General features: G+C 35.4%; 2 protein-coding genes across 3 annotated transcripts in view; one reads left to right on the top strand and one right to left on the bottom strand.

Annotated features, from left to right (window-relative positions):
• LOC129228183 (regulator of nonsense transcripts 2-like) overlaps positions 1–667 on the top strand; it is a 40,692-nt gene extending 40,025 nt beyond the window's left edge. For both annotated transcript variants that reach the window (XM_054862846.1, XM_054862844.1), the window contains exon 33: positions 336–667. The gene's annotated coding sequence lies outside the window, so the exon portion shown is untranslated. The remainder of the gene's footprint in view (positions 1–335) is intronic.
• A 379-nt stretch (positions 668–1,046) lies between these two features.
• LOC129227594 (coadhesin-like) overlaps positions 1,047–27,136 on the bottom strand; it is a 75,683-nt gene continuing 49,593 nt past the window's right edge. Inside the window, 7 exon segments of the mRNA XM_054862175.1 lie at positions 1,047–1,174; positions 6,132–6,166; positions 14,921–15,073; positions 18,146–18,212; positions 18,214–18,265; positions 18,267–18,333; positions 21,134–21,319. Coding sequence (XP_054718150.1) covers positions 1,127–1,174; positions 6,132–6,166; positions 14,921–15,073; positions 18,146–18,212; positions 18,214–18,265; positions 18,267–18,333; positions 21,134–21,319 — 608 coding nt within the window. The 3' untranslated portion in view covers positions 1,047–1,126.

Raw genomic sequence — 27,136 nt, 5'->3', positions numbered from 1 at the left:
TTTATTAAAGGATGCCTAGTTCTCTACTGATGAAAGACAAATAAATAAACAAATGATATAAAGGTATAAAAATTAGCTGTTTTTGTGAACAGAGAAATATTTTATATGCATAATATATTTAGGAATTTACTGGTCTGTAGTAAACAGACCAAACTTACTCTTTGAACTAATTAGCATTCATTCAAAGTCCAGAGACTGACATGCGAGACAATTTAAGCTTGGATGGACGGCAATATAAACCTTTAAAATATTACTCTTAATAGCTAAGTTTGTATGCACCCTTGACAATTTTTATTGTTGGTATTTTTATGTAATTTCATGTTTTCTATTTTCAGGTTTACTTGTTGAATACAAACTGAAACCAAATTACGATTAAGACCGATCATTTTAAAAAGCCGAAACTTCATTTCATCCAGGTCATATGAAATTGTCTGCGCCAGGAAATATCATAATACACCTTGTCTCCAAGAGACTGCAGGAACATTGACGTCCATACCATCACACATCTTTTAATGACATGGAGTGCAAATGCAGTCCAATTTGTGATTTTTGTACAGTTTTACATTAGATTTAAAAGTGTAATAAAGTTTATTTATTTAAAAATGCTTTTAAGTTTCTTAGACTTGTGCATTCTTAATTTCAAAAACTATGCCATGTTTGTAATGGATAAAAGGCCTAAGGCAGCTTAATATTTCAAAATTTTCTTTGCAAGGTGCAACAAAGGGTTTGTGATGAAATGTATATTATTTTGAAAAATAACAGGAAACACACTCTCACCTTCATTCGTGCAAGCCAGGGGCGAGCAATTTCCCCTCTTTATCCCCCCCCCCAGGGGCAGACCTCACAATAGGCTTATGCAGAGTTGTTAGCCAGTCTTTATGCGGTAGCTTTCATACACCATAAATTGCTTTGTATATTTTTAGCATTTCAACTCCTCTCATCCCTTCAATATCAATTTTAGGGGGAATTTGTCAGGCTTTGCGAAGTCCAAAGTGCCTCCCTACTGATTACCCCTTTTGACCCCTTCCCCTCTTTTACTTACATTTCTGTTTGAAGCATTTATTAAGTCAACAAAAACATCTCCATGCTCATAGTATAAATGAGAAACAAATATATAAAAACTGTTTTAGCTGTCTTCAGCCACTTCCATTCCTGAACCACTTCCTTGGAAATCCTAAAAAAAAGGTAGAAAAGAAATTGTTTAAAATGAAAAGTAACTAAATTTAAATTTAGCAATTTACTCTAGTTACAATTTGTTTTTAATAATCTCTGAAGTAATCGTATGAATAGATCTAATTTAGATTTTGCATTAGTGTTTCTTAACATTTTTTTTTCCAAGCAGCAAAGTGATAGTGCACGCAATGGGCCATATGAAAGTGTTGCCATCTCTCCCGATTTTCTTCAGGAATTTTTAAGGTGATTTTACTATTAAATATGTCAACCTAAATTGCTAAGGCAAGTTGTAAGCTATATAACTACTAGAGTATTATATGAGAGGAACAGTCTCCCCTCACTTGCTTAAACTAATTACAAACCCATGCAAAGTTGTTAGTAGAAGAGTTGCCCGGAGTAGCATGGTCCTGGTGCATTGCATCATATAGCAAGCTCGAGGGGCCATGTCAGCATAGTCGGAAAGTAAGAGCCTGGCCCTTGAGATGGCAAGTTTTATGGGGAAGGGGGGCCGTTGACCCAGGGCCGGATTTGGAAATGTGGAGGCCCCTAATCAGGGTTCGAAAAGATCATATTTTCGAAAATATCCGATACTTCCATATATATCCGAATATTTTGATATATTTGTATATATCCAATATTTTCCATCTGCACTTTAATAGTAAATACATCATGAAGTTACTGATATTTATTTTTTATATTATTATTATTTATAGGGGAGAAAAAACATAAAATTTGCTGACCCGTGAAAGTTAGGATATTTTGTAAAAATTTTATTGTGGGGCCCCGGGGCAGTAACCCCGCCTGCCCTCCCTAAATCCGGCCCTGTGTCGACCATAGTGACAAGAAAACTGCCTTGGCTCGTGGTGGCCCTGGCAGCCTGAGAAATATGTATGAGGTAGCAGAAGTTTTGACTTACTGCCACTTAAACCGTAGTTTTCTCCAACACCTGTATGTTTTTCAACTTAAACAAGGGATTTGCTCATAATTTTTCTCACCAATATGAAGCAGTTGAATCCTGCGTCGATTATGATGATTTTGGTTCAGTTTAAGGGATTCAAGTGGATAACTAAGACCGTTCACAAGTCAATCAGTTAATACTTTCAAAAAACTTATTTCAGCTCTAAAAGTGTTCAATATAGTATGTGTATTGATTTTCATAATTTCAGTTAATAGTGTTGATAACTGCATGGCTCACTTGGAATATTACAGACACCTGTTATGACCCTGTTGGCTGCAAAGGTAAGCTTTTTAAGTTTAGAATCTCAATCTTGGAAGCAGCTGCAGCGGCTGAAACCAGACTTTTTTTTACCCGGGAATGTTAGTTAGTGTTTTGCTCATTTTTGCTAATAGGATTCTACGAGAGTTGTCGTACAAACAGGACTTGATTTCTTACAAAAGTACAGACCCATATGATCTTTCAGAACTTATTTTCCATATTTAACAGTCAGAACTCCGTCTACTATAATTTGTAAAAGTTCACATAAAATTTTAAAAGGTACAGGAGCAGAGCATTTGTGAGCTCTCATGCAAACGAGCTGATGTGTGCATCACATGACTTCCTTTTACTCCAATTTAATGTAATTTTCTCATTATTTGTAATTTTAATGTGATTCAATAGTTTACTCTCTCTCTCTAAATATCACCAACAGTGGCCAAATTGAAACCAGATTTAAAAAAAAAAAATCGCCAAGTTGGCAACAAAACTTGGCGACCAAAAGACTGGCGATATATCACCAAGTGTCCGCCAAATTGTAACATTACTTGAATTTACATCAAAATTAACAATGATTTCCCTCCACAAAGGAGCAAAAGACCCTCTTAGAAACACCCGAATGTAACCAAAAGGGGAGGTGCACAACTAGACCCCACTAGGAGTCTACGTACCAAATTTCAACTTTCTAGGACATACCGTTCTTGAGTTATGCGAAATATAGTGGCTCCCAAAAGTGTTCGTACACTTTGAAATTTTTTAGTAAAACCGAAATAACGCGAAACTAAATTCGAATATGAAGTCCAATATTTTTTGACATCATTCCTATGTCATTCTAAGTACAACCTAGTAGTTTTTTCAAAATATTGACAGATCTTCTTTTTGAAATGGGTGAAAAAATGAAGAGACAGAGAAATAACACGCCACAAAAGTCATCGTACACTCAAATATTTTCGAATAAATTCATGATTAAAATTATCATATGCTATTTTTTCAACATTTTTGCATTGTGTTGACCCTTATAAGTCATTTGACTTTATTTTTTTGTTTATTTATTCCTTAGTATTGTACTTATTACTTTAAAATGGCTGGTATTTGTGAAAAACAACAAACACCATTCGAAATTTGAATTTTTTCTTCACCTTAGCTGTAAATCGGTTTGAAATGTCTCTAAATTAGTTAATTTATTCCATTGTATAGTAAAGTGCTTGATAAAATGCTTTAAAGAAACGAATCGGACCGAAAACAAGGGAAGCAAAGGTCAACCGGCAAAGCTGACAAAACGTGATCGGAGATGTAAAGTTTAAAAAATTATGAAAATTACACATTTGAGTGCTGTAAAAGTTTCTACAGAGTTAAATAAAAAATTTTATACCTAATTTTCACCTAAAATTGTTCGTCAAGTTCTCTGGTTAGTTTTATTAAATAGGACCTTTTCTCGCAGAAATTTTCTTGGTTGTGCGAAAAAAAGAAAGCTTACGCTTTTCGTAGCAAAATCAATGATAAATAAGCTCAAAACGTTTTGGAGTTACGTCTTATTTACAGATAAAAATGAAATCAATACTCTTGGTTAAATTTTTGTATAATTGTAAATAGAAGAAAAAATTAGGAACTGAATCTTAAGACTTTAGTTATATCAGTTAATGAGGACGGTGGAGGTGTTCTAAGTGTGAAGGTGCATATCAGCATCAGGACTTGATAGTTTGGAATTTTTTGATAAAATAATGAATCATGCTGTTCCTTTAAATGTTTTAAAAACCAATTTTGAACTTTTAGCCAAAAATTTGGTTATTGGAAACAGCTTTGTTTTTTATCAAGATAACCATAAGAAGCACACGGTTTTCAACGTTTGCATCTAGTCCCTCGAAAATTGTCCTAAAGTTTAGAAAATACCCCCTCAATCTCCAGGTTTGAACTTAATGTAACATATTTAGAGATATCTGCAGGCTAGATTACGAAAATACGGCTTTGAAACGAAAATAGAGCTGTAAAAAGTAAAACTCGAAGTGTGGTTGAACATTTACTAAAAAATTACGCAAAAAAAGAAAAAAGAATGAAATTATTCCCAGACGTTCAAAAGGTGTTATTGATACTGCATGATATTCTACTAAATAATAACTTAATAAAAAGTTAGATCATTCAATAATATATAGACATTTTTCAAAGTGTACAAAGACTTTTGTGAGATAAAATTTCCAGCACTTTTTGGTTTTTGATTTTTAAAAAAATAAGTTTTAATATTCAAAACTTTTCATGTAGTTTTGTTAAAAAATCATCATAGATCTTAAAATTAAATACCTGTTCCGAAATATTAATTCTAATCAACGGATAGGGGCCTATTTCATTTAAAGTTGTAGGTGTACGAAGACTTTTGGGAGCCACTGTATATAGGCACATACAGACATCACGAGAAAACTCGTTGTAACTAACTCGGGAATCGTCAAAATGGATATTTCGCATGTCTGTACGTTCTTAGGCACTTATCCACGGGTAGTCGGGTCGAAAAAAAAAAAAAAAAAAAACTCAACATTCGTTTGGGGGTGAGCAAAATTTAAATTAAGGTCGATTTTTGAGTGAAAATTTTTCCCCGAATACAATACTTCCTTTTTTGTAAAAGGAAGTAGAAAAAAAAAGCCCTGCAAGGAAAGAAACCTGAATGCTTATTGCAATGATCAAAAAATTAAAGCAAACACTAAATTAAAAAAAATTATGTGAAAAAAAAAGATTTTTTCAAAAAACTGAAGCAAAATTCCCCAACCAGTACGCCACTGATTAAAAGATCGACATTTCTTTGGCTATTACGATACAAAACTAACAAACCTTTTGTTTTTCAGATTTGTAAACACCATTCATGGTACCTGAAAAATTTTCTTTTGTGCTTAACTCCTTAAAACTTTCAATGGGGGTGGGAGCACTAGGAGTGCTTATTTTCTCGGGAGTCAGGTAGGAGTGAATACTAAATTTGTGTTTTTTACACCAAATGAATGACACACAATGACAGAAGGAAGAGAATATTTACTATTGGTGATTGTTATATCAAATATAATTGTTTAGTTTTGGTATTATTTGAATTAATCAATAAAAGTGGCGAAGCAATCAGACATACACAGTGTGGTGGTAAAAAATAATGCATCACCTGCCCTGCAAAGGAGAGGAATATAATCCTGACTGCATTCAACACACAGTCAAGCATCCCGTATCTCAGATGATTTGGGGATGCATTTCTAATTAAGGAGTTGGTGGGCTTCACTTTGTGCAAGGAACAGTAAACGATCATGTGTATATTGGCATTTTGGAGGATAAATTGCTTCCTACTATCCGGGATCACTTTACTTCAGTTGCAAACGTCATTTTCCAGGATGATTCTGCTCCGTGCCATATAGGACAAAACTGGTTAAGTAACAATTTAAAAACCTTCATCCTGCCATTAGACTTAAACTGGCATGGGGTTAAGTAATTTTTTTTTCTCTAAACTCACACGCAGGTTCAGAAATGGAAAAATTAGCATGGGGTCAGCAGTTTGCCTTGGCCCGGAAACAGCCCCGATCTACGCAAGCAATTATCGGATTCCTGCCGTTAAATGTTTATTTCATAAGTTTTGCAGAATTTCACAGACATTCATCGTTAATCGGTCGACCAAAACTTCACACATAATCCCATTGTTGTGAAAATGTGAGCGTGATGCAATTTTTTTTACCAGCACTGTAAAACTGAATGAATCACTACGAAGTCATAAAATTAATCTTACTTCATCGTCAATTGGTTTATCGGAGCACACTTCTCCTGAAAAAGGAAATTCATTCTTTGAGAAATTATTTGCACATTTTTAGGTTAATTTAATATATCAAGACATAGACAATATTTTTAGTATTGTATTAAAAATTATTGACATATTTTGCTTGTTCTTCAAGCTTCACATATATTTTTAAAATAAGGTAAAACTTTTCTGAAAAAATTTATTAGTTTTATTGAAGGTATTACTTATAGTATAATTGTAGAAGCTAATCAAAGGTCGTAAAAGCCTCCCCCCCCCCCAAATTTGAAAAATCCCCCTCAAAACAACCCTCTTTAAAAACACCCCCAGGTGGGCACGCCTGAGCTAGCCATCTAGCAATGTACACTATCTTATTTTTTGAATTTTTATCAGAAGCATAGGGTCTGGTGGGGTAAAGTGGTCATTCGTCAAATAAATGGCTATAGCTTGGAAATAAATGTTCGAATGAATGTGAAAATTTTATTATAGAGTAGGGCAGTTAGAAACTACATTTTGAATACGAAATTTTACAACTGGGAAAATTTAATTTGGTAAACAAAAATATTTTGTGTGAATATGAAAAGTTTTTAAATCTAAACATCTCTTTTAACTTCCTTGGGAAATTTTGTTTGTTAGAATTATGAACAGATTGACTGCATAGGAAGCTTCCTACATGTCTCATGAACTCTTACTCATTAGCAGTTAGCTGAATCTATTTTAGAAAATTTTTTAGAACAATTTAAGAAAGATGGGGTAAAGTGGTGGTCATAATATTAGGCTTAACGAATATTGTTCTTCTAATGTCACTTAATCGTTAAGTATAAGGCAGATATAAATTAAATATTAATTTAACTTAATAATATGTATTGTTTTTACAGTAAACAGGGTTAAATATACGAGTATATGCGCATGCGTATGTATATACTCGTAGGCACGTACATTGACGTATTCACATAAAAGCACCAATAAATACGTATATGGATATCTGCAAGTATTTTTAATCTATACAGATATACATTCGACTGTACACGTATATATATATATATAAACACTTATATACACAGGTAGACACGTATATACGCGTACGTACTCGACTAGACACTTACATACAAGCATATGATATACAAGTATACAGGGTGAGCTTAAACTTTTTTGCAAATTACTAAAAGTGGATTATAAGAAGCAAGAATCATAAGGAACATATGGTCACAAACACAATGCTGACGCGCTACATGCACGCAAAGACAGTAACTGATAAATACAAAAACAGGTCACAAATTTATTACACAAAGACAATTTTGGACAACATTTTAGGTCTCAAGAAAGTTTTAAAGCGATTGATGAAACTTGCGGCCTGCAGCTGTAATACATGTGCGACGCAATCACAAAGCACTTTCTGTTGCAATAACAAGACTTTTGAAAAACTTTCATCAGTCCCTGCACCTTTGTTGCGATGCTTGTATTAGAGCTACTACAGGCCGTAACTTTTAACAACTGCTTGAAATATTTCTTTAAAACTAAACTGTTGGGTAAAATTATCTTTGCGTAATAAATTTGTTATTTATTTTGATTCCATCATTTTCTGGCTTTGTGTGCATGTAGCGCGTCAGCGAACGTAAATTCCTTATAATTTTTTGCTTCTTATCCTCCCCTCTCACAACCTCAGATTTTTGCCCAAGAGCTTGGATTCACTCTATAGGCACACATGTATATAAGCTTATATACTCGTGTATACATACATGTACAGGTGTACACACGTAAATATACGTATATAAGTCTATACAGGTGTATAATCGTGTTTGCACGTATACATGCGTATAATACTCGTTCTTCACAATATACATATGTGAGTGGACACGTACAAACACGCACTGTGTGTATCCACGAATTAACTCGTGTATACCCGTATATGTGTGTACACTGTTAAAAATTTTCCGGAAAATTTACGGTAATTGTTACTGGCATCCATGTTGTCAGTAACTATTACCGTAAAAATCAAATGTTACTGTAAAATTTTACGGTTTCCTTGGTAGCCCACATCAACCGATTGGCGCTGGGATCGCTTATTTCTCCGGTAGAAAGTACCGTAGAAATCAGCGATGCGTTAAGTCCGCTATTTTACAGTAACAATTACCAGAAAATCTTCCTGAATTTTTAACAGTGTATGTACACTTACATATGCGTGTATACGTCCACTGTACACTCTGGTATGCCTGTATATACTAGAGATACAAGTGCATACACGAATATGATGTTCGTTTACACGCGTATATACCCGTACATACACGTGACACGTATATATACGTGACACATATATATACTCATGTAGACACGTATACACTCCTGTAGGCAATCGCATATACATGCTTATATACTCGTGTATACACGTACATACTTGAGTAGGCACGTGCATGCATGTATCCGATGCATACATGTATCTACTCATATATAAACGTGTTTACACGACACGTATATACTCGTGTATACGCACATATGCTTGTGCATATACTTGTAACTATAAAAATAACCGAAACATATAACTATTAGGGTTGTTTATAATGGTTTTGCATCTATTCTTAACTATGACCACTTTACCCCATGCTATGACCCCCTTTCCCCCACCCCATGGGGTAAAGTGGTCATAAATACAAAGGGAAAAGAAAGTGCTATAACACTACTTAAATCAATATTTATTTTTCTAAAACTCAGTGTACCATGTTCTTTAATAATGCAATGTAAAATAAAAACAAAAAAACTTTGATTGTTTAAAGAATTTATTGTATTTATTATTCACCTAAGTTGAAAACATACGATTTTATGACCACTTTACCCCACCAGACCCTATAAAATGTTGTTATTTAATGTAATATTAATGTAAGGTAGGTGCGGGTATTAAGGCCTTTCCTGTCGACTAATAAGGCCTAAACAACAAAATTACAATTTAAAATGTTCGTATCAACTCAAGGATGTACTCGTAGGTAGCTAACACTCATAGAAGGAACTTCATGCTGGTCGCGACATGTTGTTCACTTGTTGCGACCAGTGTGACGCGATTCATTTAAGCAGAGCGGTTGTGCAACATGAAGAATGAAAAATTGTCCGACTGAATGCTAAATAATTTTTGTAATCTTACACTTTTAGATATAGTTTTGCGCTCCAGTTTTTTAATGTTTGAATAATATATATGAACCACTTATTTTACTTTTGTGCACTTCTATGTACACTATGTCAGCGACTAATAAGACCTACCAAATTTGATCATAGGCTTTATTGTACTGCTTTGTTTTTGTAACAATGTTTGTCAGTTTTACACCTTATTTTGAATCTTTCTCAATATATTATGGATGTTCATATTTACTAATTGATTCAGTGTTACAGTAGTACTCCAAGCAGAACCTCTGAAAAGTTTTACCATTTGGTTTACGGTTCTAGTTCGGACGATACAGAAGACAATGTGCGGTTCACTCTGTTAAAAAGTACAGCATTTCAAGAGCTTATGCCTGCACCAGAGAAAATTATGGAAAAAAAACTGTTAGAAGAAAAGCCATTAATTATCAGAGAACCCCAATCATCAAAGCAGGGCCGATCCTAGGGTGTCGGCCGCCCGTGTGCAAAGAACTAATGTGCCGCCCCTCAAGAGTAATTTGCATATTTTGACTAATCTTAGACGTCCATAAAAATATTTCTTCAAACTTCTATATCAAGTTCTAAAAGAAGAAGAAAAAAACAAGAATGATGAACTCATAGAAAAGAAGAAAAGTTTTATAGTAAGAAACTTAGGTACAATTTATATCTTTGAAGAAAGTAATAGATACTAAAATTTACTAGTAAAAACGCATTTTATAGTGTCTTCGGTGACATCAGAGAAAGGATAGAGGAGGGGGGATTGCTCTCAGAAGATTATCGAAATTGGCGTACAAAAAAGTTTTAGTAAGCTTTGGTTGTGTTTGGTTGCAAGGAGAGAAAAGGGCCAGGTATATTCAAGGTGCATGGGGAAATTTTCGAAATTGACGTCAATATCGCAATTTTAGGAACTTTTTTGAGACTTCAGGGGAAAAGTAATGTTGGAGTTCTCTCCTAAAATTCTTTCAAAATTGAAATCAATTCGAAGCTATTTTTTGTGACCGCAGCTTGGGAAAGATCGGCGCTCTTACCGAAATTTCCGAAACTGAAGTTTTAAACAAGCAGTTTTGGGTTATCTTTGTTGACGTTGCTAGAGGGAGGGAGATTCAATCATCTCCTATCGAAAGTTTTCGAAATTAAAGTTTAAAACGCAAACTTAGGCTGCCTTTGGTGACGTTAGGAGATCTGGCGACTTTCCTCCGCTAATTTCTCGGCACTATTGTTTCAAAAACCCATTTTTGGCTATATTTGAAAACGATAGGGAAAACGTGAAAATATTCCGAACCGAAATATATTTTGGAACTAAAATCCATTTTAGACTATTTTTGAGAAGGAAGGGTTTTGGAGCTCCCAAATGGATATTTCTAAAAGCGCAATTTTATGCTATCTTTGGTGACGTTAACAAAACTGGGAAGCTTCGGCGGATCTTTCGGATATTTTTCGATATTAATATCTGAAAAACACAACTATAGACTTTTGTCCATCTCACTTCGACGATTGATGGGTATATGCCCTAGCGCCGTGAAAAGTTACATAAGCCAGGCAGTTCTCCAGAGTTTTTTAGAAAATCGTATTTTACGCACTGTTTGATAACGATGGGACAAAGAGCGGACGGGGGTTCAGTGTGCCCTCACGAACTGTTTTTTGAAACTGAAGACAATTTCAAACTGAGGGTGTGGGATTAGGGGGCTCTCTAAAGACTCTAATTGAGACTATCTTTGGTAGTAATGTTTGGGAATAGATTTTTCGCTCTCCATCGCAAAAATTTCGAAAAAGAAACACGAAAAATGTCATTAAGCAAATTTTGATGACATTAAGAAGGACTGTCCTCTGAAAACACATTTTGGATTTTAAAGCCAACATTTTCAGGCTATGTTTGATTAAGTTAAGGTGGAAGGGGTGAATCAGAGATTTGATTGGGTCCTTAAAATCGGTGGTTCAAACAGCAAAATTTTCCGAAATTAAAGTCCTAAAAACGCAATTTTAAGCCTTCTTTAGTTTCGTCAAGGAGGTCATGGCATTCTTTTGGATCTTCGTTTTGGAGCTACGTTTAAATTTACTACCCGGGGCAAGAGTCCTGATCTGAAACCGGGCAGTTCATTGTTGATTTTAATTCGAAAAAAATGCTGTAAAGGGGGGAAATTAGAAAACTTTAGTTCGTTATTCATATATGTTTGACTCTCAGGGGAGTCTGTCTCTCCACGCATCCGCGATTGTTGAAAACAGAATTTGTTGTTTTAAATGCTTGCGACAGTATCTAATCAGTATAGCTTTTGTTAAATATAATATATAAAATATGTCTTCATTGTTTAGGTCTATAAAAGCTTGGGGGTGGGGGGGGAGGGTAAACATTAGTGGCCTCCCTGGGCCTTGAGTGCTCCTTTTAGAAGGCACCCTTTCATGCTTGAGGAGGGGGGGGCATTTCCCTTATTCCCCTCCCCTGTATCCATGCCTGATTACCGGTTCTGTCACAAATTTTGCAACTAAATGAAGTATGTGTGTTAAGAGTAGATATTAATTGACAATGAACCAACACAATGTTCCCTAACAATCTATTTATCTTAAACTATGCTATGCTGTCGGGAAATCGGCACTTACTTTGATAATTGAACATTTAAAATTCAGCATATTTATTTGGCTTATTATAAGTTATCTTGTGAGAAATTCTTGAGGAATTTTGCTTGATTCAAAGAACTATATGATGCGGCCTTCGGCCGCCCCTTGCTTTGGCCGCCCTTGTGCGGTGCACACCCTGCACACCTGCTAGGATCGGCCCTGCATCAAAGGCTTGTTCGACAGAAACAAGAAAGAGAGAGAAAAAAAAAAGAAGTAAACTCTCAAAGAAGGAAATGATACTGAAGAAAACGATGCTATATGGTACTGTCACACACTTGTGAGAGGATAAGATGAATGACGCGAGACTACAGTGGCTCCCAAAAGTGTTCGTACACTTGGAAATTTTTTAGTAAAACCAAAATAACTCAAAGCTGAATTCGAATATAAAGTCCAATATTTTTTCACATCATTCCTATGTCATTCTAAATATAACCCATTGGTTTTTTTCAAAATATTGACGGATCTTCTTTTTGAAATGGGTCAGAAAACGAAGAGACAGAGAAATAACACGCCACAAAAGTCATCGTACACTTAAATATTTTCGAATAAATTCATGATTAAAATTATCATATGCCGTTTTATTAATATTTTTCCATTGTGTTGACCCTTATAAGTCATTTGGCTTTAATTTTTGGTTTATTTATTCCATAATATATTGCTTATTACTGTAAAATGGCTGGTATTCGTAAAAAACCGCAAACGCCATTCAAAATTTGAATTTTTTCCCCACAGTAGTGGTAAATTGGTTTGAAATGTCTCTAAATTAGTTATTTTATTTGTTTGTATAGTAAAGTGCTTGATAAAATGCTTTATAGAAAGGAATCGGACCGAAAACAAGGTAAGAAAAGATCAACCGGCAAAGTTGACAAAACGTGATCGTAGATTTAAAGTTAAAAAATTTATGAAAAATACACATTTTAGCACTGTAAAAGTTTCTGCAGAGTAAAATGAAACATTTTACATTTTCTTTTCACCTAAAATTGTTCGCCAAGTTCTTTGATTAGCTGGATTAAATGAGACCTCTTCCCGCAGAAATTTTCTTGGTCGTGCGAAAAACAGAAAGCTTACGCTTTTCGTCCCAAATCAGTGATAAATAAGCTAAAAACAGTTTAGAATCATGTCTTACTTACAGATAAAAGTTAATTTAACATTTTTGGTTAAATTGTTGTATAACTGTAAGTAGAAGAAAAAATTAGGAACTTAATCTTAAGAACTTAGTTGGATCAGTTAATCAGGACGGTGAAGGTGTTTTAGTGTGAGGGTGCATATCAGCATCAGGACTTGGTAGTTTGTAATTTTTTGATGAAATAATGAATCATGCTGTTCCTTTAAATATTTTAAAAACCAATTTTGAACTCTTAGCCAAAAATTTGGTTATTGAAAACAACTTTGTTTTTTATCAAGATAACGATAAGAAGCACACGGTTTTCAACGTTTCCGTCTAGTGCCTCGAAAATTGTCCTAAAATTTAGAAAATACCCCCTCAATCTCCAGATTGTAACTTAATGTAACGTATTTAGAGATATCTGGAGGCTAGATTACGAAAATAGGGCTTTAAAACGAAAATAGAGCTAGAAATAGTAATACTCGAAGTGTGGTATAACACTTACTCAGAAATTACGCTAAAAAAATAAAGAAAAAGAATGAAATCTATTCCCAGATGTTTAAAAGGTGTTATGAATACTGTATGATATTCTACTAATTAATAACTTAATCAAAAGTTAGATTAGTCAATAATATATAGACATTTTATAAAGTGTACGAAGACTTTTGTGAGATAAAATTTCCGGCACTTTTCAGTTTTTGATTTTTTAAAAAATTAAGTTTTAATATTTTTTAAATACTTTTCATGCAGTTTTGTTAAAAATTGATCATAGATCTTATAATTAAATACCTATTCCGAAATATTAATTCTAACCAATGATTTGGGGCCTATTTCGTTGAAAGTCGTAGGTGTACGAAGACTTTTGGGAGCCACTGTATATCTAAAATGCGGCGAGTGATATTATCAGGAATGCGTCGGTGAGACAGTCTATGACAAAAATAATTTTGAGTGCCCTGACGGTTGTTAAACCAATAATTTTTTTTATCATTTTGAAGACTTAAGCATAATTAATGCATATATATTACAATTGATCTCAATTATCAATGTTAGAAACTTATTTTGATTATTTAAGAGTGTTAAAGTTCTTAGGCCTTATTATCCTACCATAGTATAATAAGGCCTAATGTCAAGGTTTTTAAAAATGTTTTATTTCATGCTTGTGTTTTGCAAAACTGTTGATTTTTTGTTTGTTTCTTGTAGTAAATGATCTGTATGTTTAATTAATATTAATGTGTTCATTCGCATACACAGTTTTCATTTATTTCAAATCTCTCTTAGGTAAGCCTTATTACCCGCACCTACCTTAGCTGTTGGTAGTACAGCTGCTTCCATTCTGTATCAGACATTGGTCTTAAAAAAGGGCTAAATTTAGGTTTTTGGCACATAGCTCTAAAACTTTCATTTTAGGGCAAAGTGGATTGTGTTTGATCACTGCATCATATTATGCAAAACACATATGACTGACGTAGTAAGTTGCTCAGCAAGATGCTAACTGCTCATTCTTGGGTTTCAAACAAAACCGTTTTCGTTTAGCAACTTGTTAAAAGCAAGACTGTAAAAGAATTTTTAAAGATAGGAATTTCTTTAATATTTTGAGGAAGAGTAACATCATTTTTGGTTCTGGATTGCTCCTAAAAAAGAGTTATCTGTTAAAAAACGTTCCAAGATTGCTGCAGTAAGACAAGGCGGTCATAGCTTGCAGTGTAGCACTCGTTTGCAGAAAACAGCGCCGGATCTACGATTTGCCCTCGATGATACCCTCTTGAACTACTCTGGGACCCACCTGGACAGGGGCATCAGAGACATAAGTATTACATGCGAAAATCACCTAAAAGAAGTGATTCTATGCAGTTAAAATAACATTGGATCCGAAATTTTTTACAAACTAACCAATAGAATGCCCTCAACTTGCTTACATCAGCATTGTATGTAGACTTACTGTATTCTTCAGTATTTGGTACATGATGTTCTGTCATCGGACCTGTACAGTTTCTTCCTCCTTTAGATGGAGCTGGGTTTCGGCAGGCTCTACTCCTCAAAGCTACATCTTTCAAGCAAGTCCATTCAGACCATTCTGTCCAACCACCATCAACTGCAGCCGACAAAAAGAGGGGAATAATTAAATGGAGTTCATTACGATGAGGAAGAATTACTTATACATCGAGTTGAAGAAAAAAAAACAATTAATACAAAAAAGTAACACATTTTAAGGTAATAAAGACATAAGTATAATGTAAGGATAAATCTTATCTTACCAGCATGTAGGCTGCAAAAGACTGAACTTATTCCAAGTTTTCTTACAGCACACTCTAAACATGCTAATGAAGCTGCTCAAATGCCAAGTTATAAGTAGAAACTCACATCACAGCTTTTTTTTGGACATCTGCTTCGGGATCGTAGGATCATGGGTTCAAGGCCGTAAATACCGACTATAGTCAGGGCAAACCTAACCTAGCAGTGTTATAATGCTGTGATTAGGACCTGCGTAGCTTTCACAATGCTGCCAAGTTAGGTTTGCCCCCACTTATAGGTACATTTGGGATTAGAGCTTAATTTGCTCACGGGAGCTTAGCTTCTGCTCTGCACTGCTTTTCAATTTTATGCAGATTAGAGCGTTTTAGGCAAAATTCAAGTATTTACGCTTAATAATAAGTAGTATGTATTGCAGGGGTTAATGCACTTCTTTTGGAAGAAATTAAACCCTGTTCGGTGTACGTGTTCATTAAAGCTGAGGACTCAGAAAGTCCTGTGAATCGGTTGTTGAGCAGGAAAAGGGTTCTGTAGAAAATTTCCTTCCCCTTCGGTCTCGTGTCTAGATTGGGAAAGTAAAGATGACGGGTGACACCGTTTTCGGTGAAGATCGCGGAATAATTGGTACCTAGAAGATCACATCCCTCCTTTCGGACACTTGACTTCCTTGGGGTAGATTTTTGGTAGTAGTGGAGGTACTCAAAGTCGCTGAACTTCAAAGATCAATTCAATTGGCTGTATTTGAAATCTACCAGTTTATAGACTCCATCAAATCTAACCAGATGGGGGGGGGGGGGGGGATCAGGTTTCAAACATGTTCGAACTTGCTTCCATTGTTTCATACCTCGTGATTCTCATGTTGAATACCTGCTGGGTTCGCAGACCTCCTATTTTTTCCTAGTTTCCTTTTTTTTTAATTTTGAAAATTTTCTTGTTTTTTCCTATTTATTCCTATTTTTTTCAATGCATAATCTTGCTTCCTCCTGTTTACTGAGACTACTGTAATTTTCTGCACCTTATCCACAGATTATGCTATGAAAGTGCAAAATTATTGCCTCACCGATTGTCTGCTTTTTTTTTCCTCAAAGTTAAAACTATTCAACATCAATTTACAGTTAAAAAAAAAACTGCTCTTGTGCCTGTAAGGTTGTTTATTTTTCACAGATTTTCTTATACTCTATTGATTAAACAACCTTACATATAAAGAAGAAGCTGACTCTGTTAGCACTTCCCCCTCAATAGTACGGTAAAACTAAGCGAAAAAACGCAAAACCCGAACATCAAAAAAAAATAAATAAATAAATAAAAATTTTTTGAATCTGTTACAAATTACTTCTTAACCTTCCAACAAGAAGGGGTAAAAAAGTTCCTGCATTTTGTGCGTCAAGTTTGGAGGAAAGGGAGCGGGGACGAAAAAAACTCTCTTTTTTTTAAATAAAAATTTGAATTATTTAAAAAAAATTACTCAAAAATCATAGAAACCGCACTTTATTGTAGTAAAATAATAAACTCTAATAAACAAAAATGCTAATAAACTGGGTGCCCAGGCGAGGGGGGGGGGGGGTCCCATGGTGCAGATTGTGACATTGGAATTTTTAAGAAAGTTTTTTTAAAGGGGTATTTCTTTCTTTAAAATTTAACTTCTTAATTTACTTTTGGCTTTTTCATTCTGGAAGGATACTCCGTAACGCTTGAGGGATGGGCCATCGCTTTGGGGGGGGGGGGATCCTGTAATTTGCATTCTAATATCAACAATTGCGGTGAAGTTCACGGACAAATTTCATTTATTTTTAACTTTTCGAAAAAGGTAAAAATGCCGCTCACTGGAGTTATTTAACTGTTTAGAATGCTGGAATGATATCAAAAACTAGATCCCTGTAAAGCCCCCCAAAAAGTCCTAATTGACTGAGTTTCCTTTGTCCTTCTTAATTAATTTACTCCAATTTTTCCAATCTTTTGCCATCACCGTAAGCGGGGATAGACCGAAATCGCCAATAGTGAGACATGAAATGCTGCAATTCTGCACCCTCTACGTCGGTGGTAGTTCTTGTGCGCTAACACCAAGCTACCTCTCTTTTACAAAGACTGTTATGTGAATTATGTTAAATATGCGGACATATACTTGCGAAACTTTTGAGTACATTATGCGATAATTTTTTTTTTAAATAAATGTATTAAATCAAGCTACCGAACAGTCCAACGCAATCATAAATTTCTGGTCATATCAGTAGGTATGCAGGATTACAAAAGCAAGATCATCTTGCCTAGACCTTGATTTCATGCTGTCATGGCAACATCTTGATATTATCCTGCCATATCAATACGTATGCAGGATTACAAAAACAAGATCACCTTGGTTAGACCTTGATTTCATGCTGTCATGACAACATCTTGATATTATCCTCTCATATCAATATGTATGCAGGATTACAAAAGCAGCCTACCTTGATATTTTCCTGATATTATTCTGCACAAACCTTGTCAGTCAACATTGTGGCAGCCTGCTGACAGTATAAATGGAGTAACATAACAATACTGAGGCAGCATTAATGCAAGATGATTTTTCTTGCATGTCAATCCTTTATGCAATATGGAGACAAGATATTTTGCTTGCTGGGCATTTACAGTCCTGGTCGCTAGTTTTCAACATTTCCTATAACCTCTTGGAGAGGGGTACTCACCTTCGCCAGTTTTTACACCTTCTCTATGTGAAAGAGTTGGACTCAAAAGTACATTAATGAAAATGTAAAACAGGGCTCAAGCAAAATGTCATTAATAGTGTGCTAGAAATAATTAAACTACTGTTAAACAACGGAGAAGATAGATTACAGACCGATATGAACTATTTATTACATGATCAGTAGTTTAGTTAAATGGGTTAGCTAAATAATAGTAATTCAGTTAAAAACCTTACCAACGCAATTGACGGGACGATCGCAAAGTCCAGCTTGTAAGAAATTTCCCTGGCACATCGTGCCACCGTGAATGCAGGGGCAGGGGATCACTGCAGCTACGTTTCCTGAACGAATAAGAAATGTTTCGATTTGCAGTTTGGACTATTGCAGTTGCCCCAGTCACTCCATTCCGTCCATTCACCATCGACTGAGATTAAATAAAAAAAAAAAAAAAAGAGGTCAGCATTTGACACTAGTAATATTGCAGGCAATTTTCAATAATTGTAATGCTCAAAAGTCAAAACTTTGCCCTAATTTAAGTCTTTTTAGTGTTTGGGGGTCAAAAAATTAAGAAAGCAACAAGTTTTGATTTTACGTGGATGCGGGCATTGCAAACAGATAAAATATTTCCATCTTTTTCATAATTAAAATTATTGAGAGTCAAGATATCATGCAATAAATTACATTTTGTCTTGGTAATAAACGATCTTGGGCCATCGGTGACATTTTTTGCAAGTGATTTCAGAGTTCTTTTCTGAAAAGAAATTGTTCAAAACATATTATTACAATTCAGAGTTCACGGAATTTTCGTGGAATGTGACCCCGCGTAAAACGAGGGTATACTGTACCAATCAATGCATACCTACATGAAAGTCATACTAATAATCCAAACAGCTTACCCGGACACTGTCATGACAACATTGACACATGATTTCAAACTGTCATGACAACATCTTGATATTTTCCTGTCATATCAATACGTATGCAAGATTACAAAAGCAAATCTTGCCTAGAGACTATATGCTGTCATGACAACATCTTGCTATTATCCTGTCATATCAATACGTATGCAGGATTACAAAAGCACGATCACCTTGCCTAGTGACTGGATTAATGCTGTCATAACAACATCTTGATATTATCCTGTCATATCAATATGTATGCAGCATTAGCATTACAAACGCAGTCTACCTTGATATTTTCCTGATATTATGCTGTATACACCTTGTCATTCAATATTGTGGCAGTCTGCTGACAGCATAAATGGAGTAACATAACAATACTGAGGCAGCATCAGTGCAAGATAATAGTTAAGTTACCGGATCCAGTTCAGCCTTGTCAAAATAAAACATTTCCCTGCATGTCAAAGATTACCAAAAAATGTTACCAAATTATCATGAAATGGCGCGAGTTTTATTGTTGATGAGGTCAGGAGCGTTAATCGATCAGTGAATTGGCTATTATATTCAGGGTGATTAGGAACAACGTGTCAGAAAGGTGCATGGAGGTCAGGAAATTAATAATTAACAATAATAAAAAAGGAGCATAGGGTCGCATGGGCAATCCAAACGCACTACATGGGCTCAAAGGCTGACACAGGAAAACGCAAAAACCGTTAGAGAGAATGAAATTTTATTACAGAAAGTAAATTAACGATATACGTTTACAAGAACATTAAAGTACCTACACTCAACTGACGCTTTACGTCGCTTCATTCTGGCCAGCTATCTTTTCGATATTCAGCGCCCTCTTGCGCGTCTGAATTGCGCATGCGACCCTACGTTCCTATATGATTCTTGTTTATTACTATATGCCTGACCTTCATGCACATTTATGACACGTTGTTTCGAAACACTCTGTATATGAGGATTAGTAGAAACAAGTATTAATTATAGAAACAGGTACCAAAAGTTGCGTCAAAAACTGAATCATTCCATGTCAAATGACCTCGTCGTCTCCACCAGACCATCTCCGATATGAACGAAATTTTATAGAGGTGCAGACATACCTTTGAAACTAACCTATAAAAGTTTTCAGCTTCTAAGATCCTTTGAAACTAACCTATAAAAATTTTCAGCTTCTGAGACCCAAATCCTGAGGATCTAGGATCGATGAAGAAAAAAAAGGAGATCCAAAATGGCGGATCAGCGTTGAAACGAATTGCTAGGTTTCGCACGGTTCCCCCCCCCCCCCCATTGGAAGTCATTTAGCCCACTTTTTTTTTTTCCTTTTGAGGTGGTCTCATGATTTGTGTCTTGGAAGCTGAAAATGTGCACAGGTTAGTTTCAAAGGCATGTCTGAACCTCTCTGGAACGTCCTCCAAATCAGAGATGGTTGTATATGAGAGTCATCAGCAGGTCACGTAATATGGAATGAATCTATGATGTTTAGCTTTTATGGCAATTTTATGAACCTTTTGCTCAGTGGCGGATTTACTAGGGGGGCGGTGGGGGCGATCGCTCCCTTCGTGACCATTATTTTCTAAAACCAATAATATAGAATTGAAGGAATTACTTGCGATCGAATAACAACCGCTACTAATTTCAACCAAGTACATTCCACAAATGTGCTTTAAATTAAGTTTAGACAGTTAGTGTAGTCAAGAATGGACAGCGTTACCCACTTTTTAATTTCAACCTAAGCTCACCCCTCCCCCTTTTTTTGAACTTTAATAATTTTTGTATTTCTATATTTGTCTTCCAACCTTTTTCTTCCACTATACTGGTATGATAATACATTACTATGACTTAGAGCTGTGGTTTCCAACCCTGGGGGTGACAGCCCCCCAAAGGGGAGATTTGACACTTCAAGCGGCGATAAGTTCGTGAGGGGTGATAGGGGGTGATTCTAAAGACAGGGTAAAGGGGGAGGCAATTGACTCCCTGCCCCCCTACATGACGGGTTTGGGGGGAGGAATGACTTTTACGGTTTTCAACCGCCACCCCTTTGAATAGACTGTAAATCCGCCCCTGCTTTTGCTTCCTATTTCCTGCCAAAGCCATCACGCCTCAGCTTAAAAAATAACGAATCTTTTTTACCTGCTGTGATTCCTTACGCAGAAAAATTTTGGGCATTTATATTATGACGTAGGTCTGTCACTCATGGGTTCTTGGACTATTAATTCACACAGTATTTTCGTGGAACGTGACCCCGCGTAAAACGAGGGTCTACTGTACCAATCAATGCATACCTACATGAAAGTCATACTAATAATCCAATCAGCTTACCCGGACAGAATTCAACTCCGCCATTACAGCTTCGTGTCTGCACATCGCCTGCGTGTTCTTCATTACAGTCCGCTCCTCCATGTTGTGGTGGAGGATTGTTGCAATTTCGCCACCTTCTCTGCACCCCTGGGCCGCAAGTCACCGAACAGTGTCTCCATTCAGACCACTCCGACCACTGGCCATTTACTGAAAGCATACAAGTTAGTTTTCTACTGCAGCAACTGATAAAGTGGCATAGAGGTCTAAACTAAAAAAATCCGAAACGTCACTGATTGTTTTCGGGTAACGTTTCGGGATTTCAAAAGCTTCCTGTGAAAAACAAGTTTTTTGCGAAACATTTTTCCTGAATCGCTATAAGTTCCATGAATGCCGATTTTACTGTGGTGAAAAACATTTTTAGCTGCCAGTGAAAAAATACATTACGTTTCTTTATTACGTATTTCTCCTTCAATTTAGTTGCGGCGGGTAAAATGCAATCTCTGGATATTGTAGCTTTGAAGGAGTCGCTTGTAATTCTGTCTAAGCTCTTCTATATTTGCTTTAGAAGCTTTCTTGGTAAATCAGGAATGTGTCGAGCGGTTACTATATAAATACAGAGGTTTTCACTTAAGGTTCCTGAGTTAGTCTAGAGACATATTTGCCTTTTATTGAGAAAGTTTCTGAAATTCTCAGATAGATTCCTGGTAATTTCAGGAAGGTTACCAACTTCTAGTAGGAAACTTTCCTGAGTTTTGCAGATATGTTATTGGCAGAAATTAGGCACATTTAGCTGCTCATTATTTTTTAGGAACGTTTCGATTTTTTTACAGTGTAGAAAAACTGAGAGGGTAGTATTTTAAGTCTTGAATTTTTCACTAGACATTTATTTTTCCTAAAATGGCATCATTTTTAAGTTGAAGCCTCATGAAGCAAAGAAGAAAAGCTTGTGTTGGTTATGCTGCCGTGCTAAGTGCAAAAGTCGTATCTGTATCTGAGTTCAAAATGAGAAATTGCCGTTTAAAGTTGTGAGCCTCCATGTATTTGATACAGATGAAACTTTTTCAGAATTTAAAAAAAAAAAAATAGTTCCTATTCACAAATGACCATAAAACATTGTAATGAGGTAAAATATGTGACAAAGAATCACTTAATGACCGTAACTCAATTTTGATAAAAAGTACAGTTACGACTTTCGTGCCTAGCAGAGCACGGCAGTATACTGTTTCCGAAATAAATGCTGAGGCCTGCTTTGAAGGAACTTAGATCGGTTTACATTTAAAACTTGAGATAAACTACTTAGTCCGTATACCTGACCATTTGACTCTCACGCACCTGAACCACTTCAAGCGCAGTCAGTGATCGTTACATAATAATTAAATGAGAGAGAGAAGAAGAAAAAGGCTTGGAATCAATATTAAGTCCATGAACATATTTCTCGATAAGAGATCGATTTATTTGTAACTTAACTTCATCTTCTAATCAGGGCTGCGCCGTCCCTATGTGCGAGGCAGGCACGTAGCTAGAACTTTGTTAAGGGGGGGGGGTCCAAGGTTGCACGAACTTCAAAAGAGGAGGCATGCTAAAGCAGAATTAGTAGCTGATAATTACACAAGACTAAGATAAATCCAATTAAAACTGATCATTATAATATGATAATTAACTAAAATTAATTAAATAATTGAAATTAATAGAGTCTTTAGTTAAAATTAGTTAACAAAAAGTTAAATGTTAAGTGGTAAATTAATTATTGTCAGTTTGTAAATTAACATTAAACTGAAAGTTATCACATACAAAGTTTCCAAATATGGGTGAACCTATGTCCTCCTGAAAATAAGTGATATATTTTCTATTAATAAAAAGGGCACAATAAAAGAAAAACGGAAAACGAAAACTGTTCTAGAAATTACTTGGAAAATGCATGCGATAATTTAATAAAATATTAAAGCTTTGTAATATATTTCAGCAAAATATGTACATTTGTACTTAAGCCATTTTATTTGAAAACTAGAAAGTCACCCGTCAAGACATGACGCGTGAAAATTGCTTCAACTCTTCTTCATTTGAACGAAGCAATTGCCTGTTTGGTGATATTTTGATAGTTGAAATTTTAACTCTAACACCAGTGGATTAACCCTAAACTCCAGTAGATAACGTTCATTGTTTTCGTTTCTTCATTCCTCTGATATGACACAGTCTTACCAGTAAAACTGTTCAAGTTATCGGATCGAGTTCAGCCTTGTCACAAAGTCTTTCCTTGCATGTTAAGCATTACCAAAACATATTATCGAATTACATATCATGCCGTGGTGCGAATTCATTGTTGAAACACGCGGGTTACTCGATCATCGTCATTATTTATATGAGGATAAATATATCTATATCTATGGAGTCGAATGTATACGAATGTTACATAACGTAATACGTAACCCTGCCGATTTGAACAACATTTCAGGCAAAATCCCACAACTCTCTCAACGAAAATATTAACAAAGTTTCATTTTAAAAGCTTGAATTAGTTTTTATTTATTTACATTTATAATATTTTTTTGATAACACGAAATAGAATGAATATTTCCAATCTTATCCGTTTTCTAATTATCATTCCTAATCATCAATTAAAAGCTTGAGCAAACTATTAACTCTTTGAGGGACGGAGGCTTCCTTTGCTGCAACCATTTTTTATATATATATTTTTTCTTTCTTCAGCCAACTGACACAGTGATTTCAGTTAGCTGAAAAAAAAAAAAAAGAGAAGCAAGAAATAAATGGTGTTCTCAAGTGAAGTCGCTATTCCTCAAAGGGTGAAAGCTGTTCGAACAAATTTTAAATATCGGAAAAGGCGTATTGCCGTTTTTATCATTATTTTTTTCTTTCTAACGGGGCTGTGTTAGAGGCTTTAGCCTTTTGCGGAACAAGTGCGAACCAACGATATGGCATCCAGTCATTCATATGCCACCATTAAGGCGCGGATGTGAATGTCACAGGAAAATTTGATGCCCAGTTTCCACCAGATGGAGACACCTGAGCTCTCTTCGATGCGAAACTGCAAAAGGAATTTAATTTTGTCAAGCATATTCAGTCAAACGACCTAAGGGATCTTTTACATGCCGTTTAATGGAATGTATACCTAATGAATTAAATTAAGCATCTGTGTAATTTCATTTTAACAACATGTTGTTAATTTTAACAACATGTTGTTAATTTTAACAACAATACATATCATATTTTACGAGGCAGGTAATGATTTTTTTTCTTCAATACGATGTTAGCAAAACACTCTATTGCAAGAAATACTAAATATCTTTTGCTTGAAGAAAATAAGTGTTTAAAAAAAGGCAATATATAAAAGAAAAGCTCAAAAACATTTACCTCGTATTCACCTTTTTTGTTTCTTTGCTTGTAACGCAGTAAATAGTGTTAATTTTCACCTAGTAATTTATAGTTAAATGCATATGTCTGTTTTTTGTTTCGTTTAATGCTAATTAAATAACTCCTTAGTACAAAGCCAATGAATAACAATCAGAAAATGTATTCCAATGATGCAAATACAAATATGTTTTATGGAACAACATCGAATAAGATTTTTTTTCGTCAATTAAAAACTAACTGTTTTTCTTTTGGGATCATAGAATCACAATTCAGTAATATTTAAAAGTAATAATTTCTAATAAATTACTTATTACATGCGTTAATACGACCGAACTTGTCATTTCATAAAATTTTTCTATAAAACTTTGATACCGTAAAAAGTTTGTTACATCAACTTCAAGTTTTATATATTCATTTATTTTATTTATTTTACCTTCAAACACGAATTGTTTTTTTTTTGGGGGGGGGGGGGGCATTTAATATGTTTCATGATCATGCTTAAATATTGGTGGGAAAACATCAGTAAAAAATCTACGTAATTTGTTACTCAGACAGGAGAGAGATGTTAAAAGTAATCTAAATGTTCAAATAAAATTTTTATTAAAATATAAAATGAATCTGAAATGAACCACGCCAAAAATATAGAGTTAAAATGAAAAAAAAAATCAATAATTATTTTTCTCATCCTCAAACTCACGAAATGTGTAGAATTTCTTTTTTCGCTGCTGGCATAGAATCTAAAATTAGTTTTTAAATGGAAAAACACATTAACACGTAAAATTGCTCGTATTATCAAGAAAACTTTAAAAGGGAGCACTACGACTTACCTAGTTTGGGTTAACTTAATTTTCTTTTGCATACAATTTTGTTTAAGATATATAAGTATGACGTAGATAAAAACTGCGTGTTAAAACAGAAAAGAATCGGAATTCAATTACTGATTCACCAGGAACGCACCTCACTCTGGCTGTCTTTCGTACAACATGCGTCTACGAAATCCACGAAAATCCAAAAAGAAAAGAGAAAGAAATAAAGAAAACCACGCCAATATGAGACTGTGGGATACGGCGGAAGTGGCAATAAATGCTTGTTTTTACTTTGCCAATGGCAATTTGATGGACAAGGAGAGGGGCTGAATTTCAACCCAGCTGGTTTGAAAGTCGAAAGGGACATTTCCCCGTTTCGGACGGAGTAGGTGACACAGCAAAAAGCAGACGAAAATTGGGAACCTGCGGTTGTTGCACGAGGTTCTCGTGTTCTGAATTGACTCAAGCGCTGAGAAAATTGCCGATTACTGGGAATATTTAAGGAGAGAGAATGCTGCGTTTTATAAACTCATTACCTTTCGGAAAAATTTTGTTGATGCGAGATGGAACAACTGAGAAAAAAGGAGAGGGGTCTTTCGGGAAGGGGGGGGGGGTCCGGACCCCATGGACCCACCCCTTGGCTACGTCCTTGTGCGAGGTCGTGCGACGCACGACGGCGCCAGAGTCAAAAAGACGCCAAGCCCTCTACCAATCAAAAATACTCCAAATGAGAGGCATCTCTCCAACCAAAAAAAAAAAAAAAAATGAAATTAAACTTTTCATTACATCCAGAGCCCGATCAAGCCAAAGTGATACCCAGGCTCTGACAAAATTTAATTCCCTTCACAAGAAAATCTGCACATTGTTCATGTGGAAGTTTTCAAAAAAAAAATTATTAAATAAAAACAAAAAACCCGACTGCGTAAAAACCCAAAAAACTAAAAAGAAAAATGTATGACTCCAGTAGTTTAGAATGTTATTAAGTACTACTGAATATAACTACACCGTTGAAATAGTTTTATAACCGTACACAGATAAGACAAATCATAAATTCAAAAGCAGAATAGAAGGATCAACAGTCAGGGCCTATTCCTTTCTGATTCAAAGAACCCCGTAAAATTTGAATGGGCCCCGACTGTTGATCCTTATATATATTCGGCGGATAATATTTGGCGCCCGGTTCGATCTCGCCGTCGATCTCGTGCTCCGAAGGTGCACACCACCTTTCGGAGGTGCACTTCAGGGTATTCCTCGCCTCTTGCGCGCAAAATCTTCCTCGCCTACAACGGCTCGCTCAACCCGCCTGTTGCAGATTTTGTGCAGCACCCCAATTCCTGGAAGTACCTTAGGGGTACTTTTGGGGCTTTGCCCCGTACTTGACATCTGAGACAAATTAAGCCCGTGGAAGAATTTAAATTGATGTTTTTGGGGCGAAAATTACATTCCTTTGAAAGAAAAGAAGAAAAAATCACTGCATCCTTTACTTAATCAAGCCATTCGAATTATGATTTTTCTTTGCGCATCGAAAAACGCTCTTCATTAGGCCACTCGAAAAACATTCGTTTCTTTCTGCGTGACCGTCCCGTTTGCGAGACACTTCCGCTTTGGCCACTTGATGGCAAAAGCGAAAATGTCTAAAGGAAAAACGAACTACCATTGATCCTGAAGGAATGACAAAGGGAGAAAAAAAAATAACGTTTTTTATTTGTATCTCCGCTAATTAAAGTTGCACAATTATTCGACCTACACTGTAAAAAAATTCCGAAACGTTACTAAGTATTTCCTTGTAACGTTTCGAGATTTCAATGGCTTTTATCCACTTTCTGGAAATGTCAAGTATCATTGTCAA

This window comes from Uloborus diversus, chromosome 8, assembly GCF_026930045.1.
Source record: "Uloborus diversus isolate 005 chromosome 8, Udiv.v.3.1, whole genome shotgun sequence".
Lineage (NCBI taxonomy): Eukaryota > Metazoa > Arthropoda > Arachnida > Araneae > Uloboridae > Uloborus > Uloborus diversus.
Note: the sequence above shows the minus strand (reverse complement) of the source record. Positions and strands in the feature narration are given on the sequence as shown.